Consider the following 16,976-nt stretch of genomic DNA (forward strand, 5'->3'; position numbering starts at 1 on the left):
TTGGGAGGCTGAGGCAGGACAACTTGAACCTGGGAGGCAGAAGTTGCAGTGGGCCAAGACTGAGCCATTGCACTTCAGCCTGGACGATATAGTGAGACTTTGTCTCAAAAAAAAAGAATATATGAGACAAATAAATGATAGATTTAAATCCAACCACTTCGATAACTACACTAAATGTGGATGGTCTAAACATACTGATTAAACAACACATTATCAGACTGGGTTATAAAAAGCAAAGAAAGGCCCAAATATATGCTGCCTACATGAAACCCACTTTAAAACAAAGACATTTCTTAAAAGAGTAGAAAAAGATACATTGACAAACACTCAGCTAAAGAAAGTTGGAAAAATTACATAAATAACAGACAAGGCTGACTTCAAAACAAGACATTACCAAGGTTAAAAAGAAACATTACTGGTGAGAACACAAAATGATATGGCCAATTGGGAAAACAGTTTGGTAGTTTCTTACAAAACTAAACATATTCTTATCATACAATCCAGCAATCATGCACCTTAGTATTTATACAAAGGATTTTAAAATACGTCCGCACTAAAACCTTTGTATAGATGTTTACAGCAGCTTTGTTCATAAGTGCCAAAACTTGGAAGCAAACAAGATGCCCTTCATTAGGTAAATTAAATATTTTTCATTGTTGTTGATATCTAAATATACTGCTCCAATAAAAACAAATACTATGGGGAAAAAAAACCCACGAAAAATCACTTATAAATCCAAAATAACTATTCGTATACCACAGGTGTGTAGAAGAATATATATACTTTTTATCTTTTAGGGACAATATAACTAGTAAGAAGAATGTAAAGGAATCAAATGTATATCACTAAAAAGAGAGACTTAAGGTTTTGAGATTATGATAAACTCCCTAGCATTTCTTTTCATGAAACTAATCCTTCTTTTCTAGTAAACAGTCAAAAATGTATTTTCCCAGTTTTCAAATGGAAAAAACTATCAGATAATTATTCTGAAGATATCTAGTATTTAAGAAACACAGGCTGGGTGAGGTGGCTCATGCCTATAATCCCAGCACTTCAGGAGGCTGAGGTAGGAGGATTGCTTGAGGTCAGAAGTTTGAGACCATCCTAGGCAACAGAGCAAAATTCTCTCTCTATTTTTATTTAAAAGAAAGAAAGACTCACAGAGCAATAAGCAAAAATCATCTGTGCATCTCCTCTAACGGACAAAACATACCATATTGCTTTGCCTATCACTGGCACTCTAAAAGATTTTAATTCATTTTTTTGTTTCTTATAACAAAATGCTTCCTGCTAATAATCAGCTAATCTAAATTATTTCCCAAAAAGGGAGCGGGAAGCAAAATCATGTTTTGTTTCCATATCCTTTACATAGTTTGAGTAGTTTGTTTAGCAAATTAATGTCCTCAATAAATATCTACTAAGAATCTATTAAATGCCACTAAGACTCTGGGATCTGTTCAAAGATACTAACTTTCATAGACCTAAATAGTCTATAAATCTAAGAGTTCACATTTGTGAAAACATAATTTAAATAGGAAGAAAAACTGTTCTAATGGATTACTTCCTTAATATCCTTGTAAAATTTATCTCTTCTTTGGCTTCTTTGTACCATTTCCATTGTTCTATAATTTGCTAACATATTAATTTTTAAATCTTTTGAAATATCTAATTAGTAATGGTTTTCAAAAGCTTCAGATCAAGAACAAAAAAGTAATGTTTGAGAAATATAGTACCTGACAGAGGATGTTCTTGGCCCATGGTCTCTGGAATCCATTACCCAACCAACATGACACTCTAGAGGGGGATTTGTACTATGCCTTGTTTTTCTCTTTCTTGGACTCTAAAGAAAATAAAGTCAAGCATTGCAATTAGTTTCAGTAGTGTGAACTTTACAAGTAAATTAAAACCCTCTGACTATAAATGAACTCAAACATTTTTATACTGTAGATGAGACATTGTGAAATCATATGAAGTCACAAAACTCAAACATCTCACACACAAGTTACAAAACTTAATAAATAAGGAGGTTTGTGAAACAAGGATGAAAAGAAGTTCAGCTTAGTATGATTCTTCATTATACTTTCTGTTCATCTTTAATTACACTATCCAATTGTAAAAATGGTTTCTGGTTTTTTGTTGTTGTTGTTTGTTTGTTTGAGAAATGGGGTCTTACTCTGTTGCCAAGGCTGGAGTGCAGTGGCATGATTATGGCTCACTGCACTACCAGCTCAAGTGATCCTCTCACTTCAGCCTCCCAAGTAGCTGGGACTACAGGCACATGCCACCATGCCCAGCTAGTTTTTGTATTTTTTTTAGAGATGAGGTCCCACCACATTGCCCAGGCTCGTCTCCAACTCCTGAGCTCAAGTGATTCCCCCTGCCTTTGGCCTCCCAAAGTGTTGGATTACAGGTGTGAACCACTGCAACCAACCAAGAAATTATTTCTTCTTCTTCTTTCTTTTTTTTTTTGAGATGGAGTTTCGCTGTGTTGCCCAGGCTGGAGTGCGATGGCATGATCTTGGCTCACCGCAACCTCCGCCTCCTGGGTTCAAGCAATTCTCCTGACTCAGCCTCCCAAGTAGCTGGGATTACAGGCATGCGCCACCACACCCAGGTAAGGAAATTATTTCTTAACCTGAGAAAATATCACTATGGTAAAGTGCAATTTTTAATTGAAATATTACACCTTATAATACCTATTTTTTAATGTGATAGAAATTAAAACATATCATTCTGTAATGTTAAAGGATATAAAATGCAAGCCTTATGTTCCTGGTTGTTTTGTATACCTTTACATCAATGGCTGTTGGTTCCTTAACAACAGGATAAAATCTTGGTGTTTTGTTAGGATCTTGTAACCTAGGTGTTCGAGGTGTTTTGGGTGTTCTTGTAGCATGAATTCTAGGAGATTCTGGAACTGCCGTAGGCAACGAATGAACCATTGCTGCCGAAGTTATTTCTGAAACATCAAATAGCTTCTGAGCTAATCCACCAGTCAAATCTGCAAAATAAAGAGCTCTTAAAATTATTTAGATGCTAGGAAAATATTTTACTTGAGAATAAAAATATTTCTGGAATTCTCTAAGCTCAAAGGATTTTTCACTGGAAACATTTCAAATATATAAAAACAAAAACAACAAATACTTTTTTGACCATTATCTGGCTTTATAAAATTTTGATTTTGCTATATGTTTATGACCGTTATTTCTTTTTTTCTTTTTTGTTTTTATTTATTTATTTATTTTTTGAGACGGAGTTTCGCTGTTGTTGCCCAGACTGGAGTGCAATGGCGCGATCTCGGCTCACCGCAACCTCCGCCTCCTGGGTTCAAGCAATTCTCCTGCCTCAGCCTCCCGAGTAGCTGGGACTACAGGCACGCACCATCATGCCCAGCTAATTTTTGTATTTTTAGTAGAGACGAGGTTTCACCTTGTTGACCAGGATGGTCTCGATCTCTTGACCTCGTGATCCACCCGCCTCAGCCTCCCAAAGTGCTGGAATTATAGGCGTGAGCCACCGCGCCCGGCCCCATTTTTTCTTTTAAAGAAAGGATGACACTTCCTGTGTAACCTCCCCTAATCCCATTTCCCTTCTGCTTTCCCTTCTCAGAGATAACTAGCCTCTTAAATTTGGAATTTTGAACTGTTATTACATATATGTAATATTATATTGCATAATTAACTTTATATAAATGACATCATACTATATATATATCACTTTGTAAACTTTTTTCCTGTTTTATTTACATAGCTCTAATTTGTTTATTTTTCACTGCTGAATAGTATATGGTGTACAAATATACCACAATTTACCCATTCTCCTACAGATAGATATTTATGTTATTTCAAAGTTTTTCATTTAATCAACAACACCATGATCAACATTGTTGAACATGTCTCTGTACAGGTATGAGCATTTCTCTAGGGTTTATATTTGAGTGGAAATGCTGAGTCAGAAGACAGGTACATCTTCTGACTTAATGACTGCTGACCACCAAACCACTTTCTATAATCATTTCACCAATTTGCACTCTCACCAGCAGCATGTGAGAAGTCCAACAATTCAACATCCTGGTCAAGATTGAGTTTTGTTCAAACTCTTAAATATTCTTGCATCTCATGGGAGTTAAGTGATATTTGCATTTCTTTAGTAGTTGCTAGTGAAATTGAACATGTTTTCATATATCTCATTACTCTTCAGACTTCCCTTTTGTGAACCTGCTATTCAAATCATTTGACTAATTTTTTATATGGTTGTTTTACTTACTGATTTGTTCATGAAAATCTTATGGTAAGATACCAAATAAGCCAGCAGATGAATCAAGTAGTAGCAACAAAAAAATATCGGTTCTATTTCTGTGTGGTTTTTCTTCAGATTTATCAACTTCTTTTGAATTAATATAGTAACTTTTTGTTTTTCATTCAACAAATATTATTAAGTGCCTGCTATCTGCCAAGCACTATTCTAGGCCCAAGTTTGTAAAGTCAAAAACAAACTTTCTCATTTGGCATTTCCTCTCCCAATCCATTTTCCTCACTGTTACCAGAATGATTATTCTGAGGAGCAAATTAGATCATTTCATATTTCTGCTTAACATCCTTCAGTGTTTCCCATTTGCCTCTAGATTAAGCATAGGTTCTTTACCCTGGCATATGAGATTTTGCTGATTTTGCCTCATCTGTTGTCATTTTCCACTTCAGTCTTGGTGACCCAAATGGCACCAAACTGTCAGTCCTGTTTCCTTGTTCCATATCTTTCATACGCTTTTCTTCTGTCTGAAAGTCCCTTTCCTGCATCTTTTTTATACCCAATGAAACAGATATCATCTACCTCCTTTAATACCCAGCACAAGATGTTACCTTCCTTGGGAATGTGAAACATTCCTTGAACACCTCCTACCAAGAGGGTTAATTAGTTCCTTTTTGTGCTGTGTCTGCATTTTATCCATTATTGTTTCATTTATTAAATTAAAATTTATTTTCTTACATGTCATCCCATAGATGCCAAGAGTAAGTCTCATTGCTTCCCAGAAAGTAACCACCACAACTGCATCGAATACTAGTGCCTACCATACATAATGCCTGGGAAAAAAAATGTATCTTCATCGAAGGAATTCTAAACTTAATTGAATTGTGTTAATACTGTTTTCCTTATACCAAAAATATATACAATCCTAAAGATAAAAGCATGAACATATACTGAAAAATATGTTAAATCCAGTACCTTTGTAAAAGAAAGTTTCAAAGATCTAGGAGCAGTAACAACTCAGAAAGAGTAAGCTTCTTAGCACCTAGATTATGGTCTATAAATTCCATTCCCCACTAATCAGTTCTCTTCAAAAAAATAACATCTAGAGCACAAAATGTATAATCTGAGACTGGGAAATCTTGAACCAAAAAGCAATGACATATGTTTTTAAATACTAACAGAAATCAAAGGACACAGGAGCGAATCTTAGAGGTCTACCAGTCAAAAATGAAACAATTTGACCACTAAAAACAATGACTGAAATAGATCAAACCCTTCGAATAAATAAGCTCCATGAGTTCATAATGACACTTTAAAACTCAATCACATTTAGAGTTTTGAAAACCGATAAACTGAACAAAAAGAAGCAAGCATTTATCCTTCCTTGTATGTAAAAGTTGAATTTCAGGGTAACCGAAGAGTTGATGAAAGAATATTCTTCGTAGAAAAGTTCTAGGTAAGGACTGCAGAAGGAATGATGGAATTAGAGATTGCCATTTTGCAATTCTACTGAAATAGAGGAAATCTAGGAATATTCATCAATAGCTAATAAAAGCATCTGGTAAAAGGTTGGAGGGAAACTTGATAATGAATGGATCAAGCTGACAACACCTGAATCAAATCATGAATCACAGAAACAGTAAAAGTGGGACTGATAGACATAGGCAACGATGCTATATGAAATAGACAAGTCTTCCTAAGAAATATCCTTGCTACTAGTAAAAATACCAAAACCTGAGTATATCCAATCCTCTGTATCTAAATCCTTTGTATTTACACTTTATTAGAAACACATGGGATAAAGGATATACTAAATGACATGAAGAAGATACAGTCAGGTAAGTGTAGATCATACAAATCCTACCAGTTTCTTCAACAAATCATTGTCATGGAAAAACAAGGAAAGAGAAATAATTATAGATTTAAGATTGACTTAACAGTGTTATCAATCAATTGCAACTTGTGTATCTTGTTTCATTCTAGTTCAATCAAACAACTTGAAAAATATATTTCAGATAATTAGGGACAACTAAACATACACTGGGTAGTAGATGGTATTAAAATTATTGCTAATGTTGTTATGTGAAATAATGGTGCTGTAAAAGTTTACATACATACTTTTTTTGTAAGCCCTCATCAGTTTGCAATATATAGTGAAGTATTTCCAGAAGAAATGATATGATTTTGAGATTCAACACAGAATACCAGGAATAGATTGGGAGGCAAGGTACAGATTAAAAAAGAATGTTAAACTATTAACAATTGTTGAAATTAGGTGAGATTGATACACGGGGATTTCGTTAAACAATTCTCTATTGTTATCTGTACCTGAACATTTCCAAAATCAAAAGCTAAGTTTTATTTGTTTTATACTTATTTTATTCCAGGTTTGCTCAGTGTGAATTTTACCCATCAATAAAAGTAAATAATATCGATTTTGTAAGATTGACATCTATATAGAGTGTGTTGATTATCTCAAAAGAAACATCTTACAAAATTTTTATAGACTATCATATACCAATTTATAATATTTTGACATAAAATTATCAAAAATTAATTAATTGCAAGAACATAAAATATTCATAGTAAATATTAAAATATTATTGAAAATAGTAAACAAGAACATATTAATATTTTTATCAACTATAAGCATAGGATAATATATGAATATCATTTATATATTATAACTTCCTTTTAATGAAAAGCACAGGCCATCTCTTATACATGAATAGTCATAAGAGCATTTTTCATAGTAGCCAAAACTGAAAACAATCCAAATATCCATAAAATGTTGAATGGACAAAAAAATATGGCATATGCATACTTTGAAGTAATACTTGGCAATAAAAGAAAGGTACTGATACATGCAATGACATAGATGAATCTCAAAAATATTACGTTAAGTGAAAAATTCCAGGTATATAACTATGTATCATATTCCATTTATATAAAATTTCTGAAAAGTGCAAAACCATAGTGAAAGAAAGATAACTTATTGCCTCAGGCTGAAGGTGAATGTTGGGATTGACTGCAAATGTGCACAACGAACTCTTTAGCGCCATGGAATTGTACTAAAACTGGATTGTGGTGCTGGTATATAATTTTATATATTTACTGAAATTCAATGATACACTTTAAAAGGGTTAAAGCAGTGATTTTCAAGGTATGGTCCCAAACAGGACTATTGGCATTACCTGGGAACTTGTTAGAAATGTATATTCTCATATCCCACCTAACTTACTGAATCAGAAAGTTGATACAGAGTCCTTTATTCTATTTCAACAAGCTTTCCAGGAGAACATTATACATGCCAAATGTAAAAACTACTGAACTTTGGGTTGTGCTGACTATTCTACTATCTAAGATTTTCCAAATTTTATAACTGACAAATCAGATCATTGCACAGCTTCATACCTGAACCATATGACATATGAGCCTTGTCTACAGTCTCCATTGCCTTTATAAAAATAAAACTCAACATTATGCTGTTAGTGTTTAGTGAAGGTCAAAAATGAAAAATGCTACATGAGAACTGACACTTCAGTTTTTATAAATAAAAACGCCTCTAAAGCAGAACTCAGCAAGCTTTTCCTACAAATGCCAGATAGTAAATATTTTGGCTTTTGGAGACATAAGGTCTCTGTTGAAACAGCTCAGCTCTGCCTTTGCAGCATAAAAAAAGCGAGAGGCCATATGTAAACAACCAGCATTATCACATTGGTCCATGGCAGGCTAGTTTCAGCCAATGGGCCATAATTTGCTGACCACTGAACTACAGGAGTCAGATAGATATGAATCCAAATCCTGATTTATACTTTGCTAGCAAAAAAAAAAAATCATAACTATGTTTTGTATATTCAATAAAGCACATGAGCCTATTAAATATTATATATATATACACGCAGTATAAAAGAGAACCCAATCAAACTTCTAGATAAAAAAAGTATGATAGCTGGGATTTTAAAACATACACATAAACACACACACACACACACGATGGGATTAAAAATAGACTTTGTAGTTGGGCAAAATCCCCACAGTATGGGAGGCTGAGCCAGGTGGATCACGAGGTCAAGAGTTCAAAACCAGTCTGACCAACATGGTGAAACCCCCTCTCTAAGGTACAAAGAAGAGTTGGCACAATTCCTTTTGAAACTATTCCAAACAATACAAAAAGAGGGAATACTCCCTAACTCATTTATGAGACCAACATCATCCTGATACCAAAACCTGGCAGAGGCATAACTAAAAAAGAAAATTTCAGGCCAATATCCGTGATGAACATCGATGCAAAAATCCTTTAAAAAATACTGGCAAATCGAATGCAACAGCACAGAAAAAAGCTTATCCATTGTGATCAAGTCAGTTTTATCCCTGGGATGCAAGGCTGGTTTAACATATGCAAATCTGTAAACATAATCCATCACATAAACAGAACCAAAGACAAAAACCACTATTATCTCAATAGATGCACAGGAGGCCTTAACAGCCCTTTATGCTAAAAACCCTCAATAAACTAGGTATCAACAGAACGTATCTTCAAAATAATAAAAGCTATCTACAACAAACCCACAAACAATATCATACTGAATGGGCAAAAACTGGAAGAATTCCCTTTGAAAACTTGCACAAGGCTAGGGTGTCCTCTCTCACCACTCCTATTCAACATAGTATTGGAAGTTCTGGCCAGAGCAATCAGGCCAGAAAAAGAAATAAAGGGTATTCAACTAGGAAAGGGGGAAGTCAAATTGTCTCTATTTGTAGACAACATGATTGTATATTTAGAAGACCCCATTATCTCAGCCCAAAATCTCCTTAAGGTGATAACTTCAGCAAAGTCTCAGGATACAAAATCAATGTGCAAAAATCACAAGCATTCCTATACGCCAAAAACAAAAAGCGAGCCAAATCATGAGTGAACTCCCATTCACAACTGCTACAAGGAGAATAAAATACCTAGGAATACAACTAACAAGGGATGCGAAGGACCTCTTCAAGGAGAACTACAAACCACTGCTCAAGGAAATAAGACAGGACATAAACAGATGGAAAAATATTCCATGCTCATGGTTAGGAAGAATCAATATCATGAAAATAACCATACTGTCCAAAGTAATTTATAGATTCAATGCTATCCCCATCAAGCTACCACTGACCTTTTTCACAGAACTGGAAAAACACAGCTTAAACTTCATATGGAACCAAAAAAGAGCCTACATAGCCAAGACAATCCTAAGCAAAAAAAAAAACAAAGCTGGAAGCATCACACTACCTGACTTCAAACTATACTATAAAGCTACAGTAATCAAAACAGCATGGTACTGGTACCAAAACAAGAGATGTAGACTACAGGAACAGAACTGAGGCCTCAGAAGTAACATCACACATCTACAACCATCCAATCCTTGACAAACTTGACAAAAACAAGCAATGGGGAAAGGATTCCCTATTGAATAAATGGTGTTGGGAAAACTGGCTAGCCATAGGCAGAAAGCTAAAACTGGACCCCTTTCTTAAACCTTATACAAAAATAAACTCCAGATGGATTAAAGACTTAAACATAATACCTAACACCATAAAAACCCTAGAAGAAAACCTAGGCAATACCATTCACGATGTAGGCATAGGCAAGCACTTCATAACAAAAACACCAAAAGCAATAGCAACAAAAGCCAAAATTGACAATGGGATCTAATTAAACATAAGAGCTTCTGCACAGCAAAAGAAACTATCATTAGCATGAATCAGCAACCAACAGAAAGGGGAAAAATTTTTGCAATCTACCCATCTGACAAAGGACTAATATTCAGAATATACAAAGAACTTAAACAAATTTACAAGAAAACAAACAAACAAACCCATCAAAAAATGGGTGAAGGATATGAACAAACACTCCTCAAAAGAAGACATTTATGTAGCCCACAAACATATGAAAAAAGCTCATCATCACTGGTCATTAGAGAAAAGCAAATCAAAACCACATTGAGATACCATCTCACAACAGTTAGAATGGCAATCATTAAAAAATCTGGAAACAACAGATGCTGGAGAGGATGTGGAGAAATAGGAAAGCTTTTACACTGTTGGTGGGAGTGTAATTTAGTTCAAACATTGTGGAAGACAGTGTGGCAATTCCTCAAGGATCTAGAAATAGAAATATCATTTGATCCAGCAATCTCATTACTGGGTATATACCCAAAGGATTATAAATCATTCTATTATAAAGACACATACACACATATGTTAATTATGGCACTGTTTACAATAGCAAAGACTTGGGACCAACCCAAATGCCCATCAATGATAGACTGAATAAAGAAATTGTGGCACATATACACCATGGAATACTATGCAGCCATAAAAAAGGATGGGTTCACGTCCTTTGCAGGGACATGGATGAAGCTGGAAACCATCATTCTCAGCAAACTGACACAAGAATAGAAAACCAAACACCGCATGTTCTCACTCATAAGTGGGTGTTGAACAATGAGAACACATGGACACAGGGAGGGGAACATCACACACCAGGGCCTGTTGGGGACCAGTGGGGGTAAGGGAGAGATAGCAGGGGGTGGAAGGATTGGGGAGGGATAACATTAGGAGAAACGCCTAATGTAGATGACAGGGGGATGGATGCAGCAAACCCCTATGACATGTGTCTACCTAGGTAACAATCCTGCACGATCTGCACATGTATCCCAGAACTTAAAGTATTAAAAAAGAAAGAAAAAGAAAGAAAGAAAGAGAGAGAGAGAGAGAAAGAAAGAAAGAAAGAAAGAAAGAAAGAAAGAGAGAGAGAGAGAGAGAAAGAAAGAAAGAAACCCCTTGTCCACTAAAAATACAAAAAGTAGCCTGGCATGGTGGTATATGCCTATAATCCCAGCTATTCAGGGGGCTAAGCCAGGAAAATCGCTTGAACCCGAAGGCAGAGGTTGCAGTGAGCTGAGATTGCACCACTGCACTCCAGCCTGGGCAACAGAACGAGACTCCATCTCAAAAATAAATAAATAAGTAAAGAAAGAAATAAAATAAACTCTGTAGAAGAAATGGCTAATAAACTTGAAGAGAGGAATAAAAGTTACCTAAAACAAAAACAGAGTAAAAGGACTGAAAAACAATAACAAAACAACAAAACAGAGCATTAGTGAAGTATAGGACAGCTTCAAGTGCCCTAATATAAATTATACATGTAACTGGAGTCTTGAGAGAAAGAAAAAAAGAACAGGAAAACTTTATTAATTTTATTTATTTACTTTTTTAAGACAGAGTCTTACTCTGTCACCTAGGCTGGAATGCAGTGGTGCAATCTCAGCTCACTACAACCTCTGCCTCCTGGGTTCAAGTGAACTGCTCTAAAAGAATTGCTAAACAGTATTTCAGACAGAAGAAGTGATAACAGAAGGAAACCTGAAACATCACAAATAGAGGAATAGCAAGATAAACAGTAAAGGTCTGGAAAAATATAAAAGACTATTCTCCTTTTAAGTTATTTAAAACATGCTTGAAAGTAAAAAATAAAACATTGGTGGACTATTTAACGTATGAAGATATAATATATAAGACAATTATTACATCAAGAAATTTCAGCTGAGTGTGGTGAATTACGCCTATAATCCCAGCACTTTCAGAGGCTAAGGGAGGAGAATTTCTTGAGGCTATGAGTACTAGATCAACCCGGGCAATGTAGCAAGACCTTGTCTCTACAAAAAATAAAAAAATTAGGTGGGCGTCATGGCATGCACCTGTAGTTCTACCTACTCAGAAGGCTGAGGTGGTAGGATTGCTTGAGCCCAGGAGTTTGAGGCTGCAGTGAGCCATGATTGCGCCACTGCGCTCCAGCCTTGGGAACAGAGAGGCCCTCTCTCTTAGGGTGGGGCTGGTGGGGAGAGGAAGGAAAAAAAGGTTTCTACGTTCTTATTGAAATAGTTTCTACATTCTTATTGAAATAGCAAAATACCGATTCCAAACAAACTGAAAAGTATGTGTTTTGCAATCCCTAGAGCAATCACTAAAAACATTATACAAAAAAAGATATATATGTCCAAATTCACAGTACATAAATTGAAATGTAATGGAAAAAGTTACAAATAACATAAGGCAGAAAATGGGCAACAGAAGCAAAACAAAAAAGAAACCAGAAAATAAATAATAAGGCTGGCCTAAATCCGAACATATCAACAATTACATTAGTCTAAACACACCAATTAAAAGACATATTGTCAGAATGAATAAAAAACATGACCTAACTATATGCTATCTATAATAAATTTTCTTCAAATATAATGATATAGGTAGGTTAAAAGTAAAAAGTTGGCAAAAGATACATCACATACCATGAGAGATTAATAAAAGAAAGCTGGAATGGCTATATTAAAATCAGACAAACTAAATTTCAAAGCAAACAAGGACAACATACATGAATAAAAGGGCCAATTCACCAAGACGACACAATATACCAATGACTATAAGGTGAACTAACAAAAGAGCTTCTAAATAAATGAAGCAAAACCCAACAGAACTGAAATAGGAAATAAACAAATCTGCAATTATAGGTGGTGACTTCAACACTCCTCCCTAAGATAGAACCAGTAGACAAAAAATCAACAAAGATATAGAACTCATCAATACCATTAACCAACTGTACAGACAATATGGAACATTCCACTCAACAATAGTATAATAAACATTCTTCTAAGATGCATATGGTACATTCACCAAGACAGATTATATTGTGGGTGATAAAATTAGCAAATTAATTAATCACATTTGAAATTAACAAATTAATTTTAAATTTAAAAATATTGTAAAGTATGTTTTCTGGCCATAATAGAAGTAAACTATATATCAATAAGATTAATAACAGAAGGGTAACTGAAAAAATTCCAATCATTTGGAAATTAAACTGAATACATTCCTAAATAATTCATATAGAGGAAGTCTCAAAATAATTTAGAAAATGTTTTGAAAAAATATAAAAATTAACAAAATAAAACTTATCAAAATTTGTGGAATACAGCTAAGGCAGTACTTAAATAAAAATATATAGAATTAAGGGCCAGGCTCAGTGGCTCATGCTTATAATCCCAGTACTTTGAAAGGCCAAGATGGGTAGATCATTTGAAGCCAGGAGTTCAAGAGCAGCCCGGCCACTGCGGTGAAACCAGTCTCTACCAAAAATACAAAAATTAGCTGGGTGTGGTGGCACAGGCCTGTAATCCCAGCTACTCAGGAGGCTGAAGCAGGAGAATCACTTGAACCCAGGAGGCAGAGGTTGCAGTGAGCCGAGGTTGTGCCATTACACTCCAGCCTGGGCAACACAGCAAGACTCCAAGACACCATCTTAAAATGTGTGTGCATGTGTGTGTACGCACACATTCTCTCTACACACACACGCGCGCGCGCGCGCGCACACACACACACACACACACACATATAGAAAGAGAGAATTAAATGCTTGTATCAGAGAAGAAACTCTCAAACCAATAATTTAAACTTCTCCCTTAAAAATTAGATTTCAGCCAGGCACAGTGGCTCACGCCTGTAATCCCAGCACTTTGGGAAGCCAAGGCAGGTGAATCACCTGAGGTTGGGAGTTAAAGACCAGCCTGACCAACATGGAGAAACCCCATCTCTACTAAAAATACAAAATTAGTCGGGCATGGTGGCGCATGCCTGTAATCCCAGCTACTCCAGAGGCTGAGGCAGGAGAATCACTTGAACCCTGGAGGCAGAGACGGCAGCGACCAGAGATTGCACCATTGCATTCCAGCCTGGGCAACAAGAGCAAAACTCCGTCTCAAAAAAATAAAAATAAAATAAAACATTCCAATAGTTCCAGGCCCAGATGGCATCATTGGGGAATGCTACCAAAGTGTAAGAAATAAACAACAATTGTACATTAACTCTTCCAAAATACAAAAGAAGGAACACTTACCAACTCATTTTATGACGCCAGCATTCCTCTGACACCAAAATCAGACAAATAAAATCCAAGACAATGAAAAAAAACACAATATTCCTCATGAATATATTACAAAGGCTTCAAAAAATATAAGCAACCTGAGTCTAACAATATATAAAAGGATAATAAAATAAACAAATGAGGCTTATCCTGAGAATCCATGACTAGTTCAAAATTCGAAAACCAATCAATGCACTTTACAACACCAACAGACTAATTAAGACAAGCCATTCGATGCGAGCCACCAAGGCTGGCCCAGAAGATTTTTTTTTTTTTTTTTTTGAGACGGAGTTTCGTTCTTGTTGCCCAGGCTAGAGTACAATGGCACAATCTTGGCTCACTGCAACCTCTGCCGCACTGGTTCAAGCAATTCTGCTGCCTCAGCCTCCTCAGTAGCTGGGATTACAGGCAGGTGCCACCATGCCTGGCTAATTTTTTATTTTTAGTAGAGACAAGGTTTCTCCTTATTGGTCAGGCTGGTCTTGAACTCCTAACCTTAGGTGATCTGCCTGCCTCAGCCTACCAAAGTGCTGGGATTATAGGCATGAGCCACCGTGCCTGGCAAGATATTCTTAAAAAATGAAAATATAAGCCCCAGGTTCTGAGAAAATATGTGCAAATTACATGTACATATTTAATAAAGGACTTGTTTGCAGAGTAAAGAACTCTCAAAGCTCAGCAACAAGAAAGTAACCCAAAAAAATAAATGTCCAAAGATTTTAGCAGGTATTTTACCAAGCATAAACTGATAGCAAATAAACACATAAAAGGCCAGGCATAGTGGCTCACTCCTGTAATCCCAGCACTTTGGGAGGCTGACGTGGGTGGATCACCTGAGGTCAGGAGTTCAAAACCACCCTAACCAACAAGGTGAAACCCCATCTCTATAAAAACAAACAAACAAACAAACAAAGCACATAAAAAGGTATCCAACAGCATCAGTCACAATGAGATACTACTACTAGATGGGCAAATTTTTTCTTTTTTTTTTTTTTTTTTTGAGATGGAATTTTGCTCTGTCACCCAGGCTGGAGGGCAATGGCATGATATCGGCTCACCGCAACCTTTCCTTCCTGGGTTCAAGCAATTCTCCTGCCTCAGCATCCCGAGTAGCTGGGATTACAGGCATCTGCCACCATGCCTGGCTAAATTGTTTGTTTTTGTTTTTTTTTAAGTAACAATACTAAATGCTGGTGATGAAGTAGAGCAACTGGACCCCTCATATTTTGTTGGTGAGAATATAAAATGGCACAGCCACTTTGGAAAAGTTTTAGACAGTTTCTTAAAAACTTGTACTTACTGTATGATCCAATAGTGCCACTCAAAAGCATTTACCCAAGTGAAATGAAAACATATATTCACATAAAAACTTGTAAGCAAACACTCATAAAACAGGAAAACAACCTATATGCCTTCAACTAATAAGTGGATAAACTGTTTACATGCATGCAGTTGAATACTACTTATCACTAAAAAGGTAATACAAGCAACACACAAAAACATGAATAAATCTGAAATGCGCTATGCTAAATGAAAGAAGACTCAAAGGCCATTATTTTATATGATTCCATTTATATGACATTCTGGAAATGGCAAACTATAGGGATAGAAAATAGAAAACATGCTGCCAAAAACTTGGCCTGGGTTGAATACAAAAAGGCATGGAAAAACTCTCTGGGAGTAATGGAAATGTTCTCTAACTTGACTAGGTGATGTTTACATGACTATTCATCTGTCAAAGTTCCCAAAATGATATACACAAACAGTGTGAAACTTACTGAATGTAAACTAAATCTTAATTTTTTATAAATATGACCCAAAGCTCAGAGAGCAAAAGCAAAAATAAACAAATGGATTGTATCAAATGGAAAAGCTTCTGCATAGCAAAGGAAACCATCAACAGAGTGAAGAGACAACCTACAGAATAAGAAAAATTATTTGCCAACCACACATCTAATTAGGAGTTATATCCAAAATATATAAGTAACTCAAACAACTCAGTAGCAAGAATGCAAATAATCCAATTAAAACATAGGCAAAAGACCTGAATAGAAAGAAGACATAACAATGCCAACAGGTATATGAAAAGGAGCATTGGTCCAGCCATTGTGGAAAACAGTACGGAGATTTGTAAAGAAATTAAAAGAATTACTATATAACCCAACAATTCATCTTCTGGGTATATACTCAAAGGAAATGAAATCATCACCATAGAAAGATAACTATCTGCACTTACATGTTCATTGCTACATGATTCACAATAGCCAAAATATAAGATATGGAAACAAATGAAGTATCTTTCCACTGATAAATAGAGAAATAGTGAAGTGTGTGTGTGTGTGTGTGTGTGTGTGTGTGTGTGTAATAGAATATAATTCAGCTTTTAAAAAAAGGAAGATCCTGCCATTTGCTACAACATGGATGAAACTGGAGGACATTATGCTAAATGAAATAAATCAGACACAGAAAGAAAAATACTTCATAATGTCATTTATGAATCTTAAATAAGTATATAGACATAGATAAAACAGTGGTTACCAAGGGCGGAATGAGGAAGAATGGGGAGATGAAGGTCAAAAAATACTGAGTTGCCGGGCGTGGTGGCTCAAGCCTGTAATCCCAGCACTTTGGGAGGCCGAGGCGGGTGGATCACCAGGTCAAGAGATCGAGACCATCCTGGTCAACATGGTGAAACCCTGTCTCTACTAAAAATACAAAAAATTAGCTGGGCATGGTGGCGCGTGCCTGTAATCCCAGCTACTCAGGA

At 35.7% G+C, this 16,976-nt stretch overlaps 1 protein-coding gene across 4 annotated transcripts in view; it reads right to left on the reverse strand.

The window, feature by feature from the left end:
* LARP1B (La ribonucleoprotein 1B) overlaps positions 1-16,976 on the reverse strand; it is a 182,403-nt gene that overhangs the window by 46,552 nt on the left and 118,875 nt on the right. For 3 of the 4 annotated variants that reach the window (XM_037741735.1, XM_017537657.2, XM_017537656.2), the window contains exons 13-14: positions 2,790-3,001; positions 1,734-1,840 (exon numbers count right to left, since the gene is read on the reverse strand). In XM_037741735.1, coding sequence (XP_037597663.1) covers positions 1,734-1,840; positions 2,790-3,001 — 319 coding nt within the window. Of the gene's footprint in view, positions 1-1,733; positions 1,841-2,789; positions 3,002-14,182; positions 14,211-16,976 lie in introns of those variants that run through there. The other variant, XM_017537658.2, reaches the window with a different exon arrangement.

Source organism: Cebus imitator, unplaced genomic scaffold, assembly GCF_001604975.1.
Source record: "Cebus imitator isolate Cc_AM_T3 unplaced genomic scaffold, Cebus_imitator-1.0 Scaffold105, whole genome shotgun sequence".
In the NCBI taxonomy this organism is placed as follows: Eukaryota; Metazoa; Chordata; class Mammalia; order Primates; family Cebidae; genus Cebus; species Cebus imitator.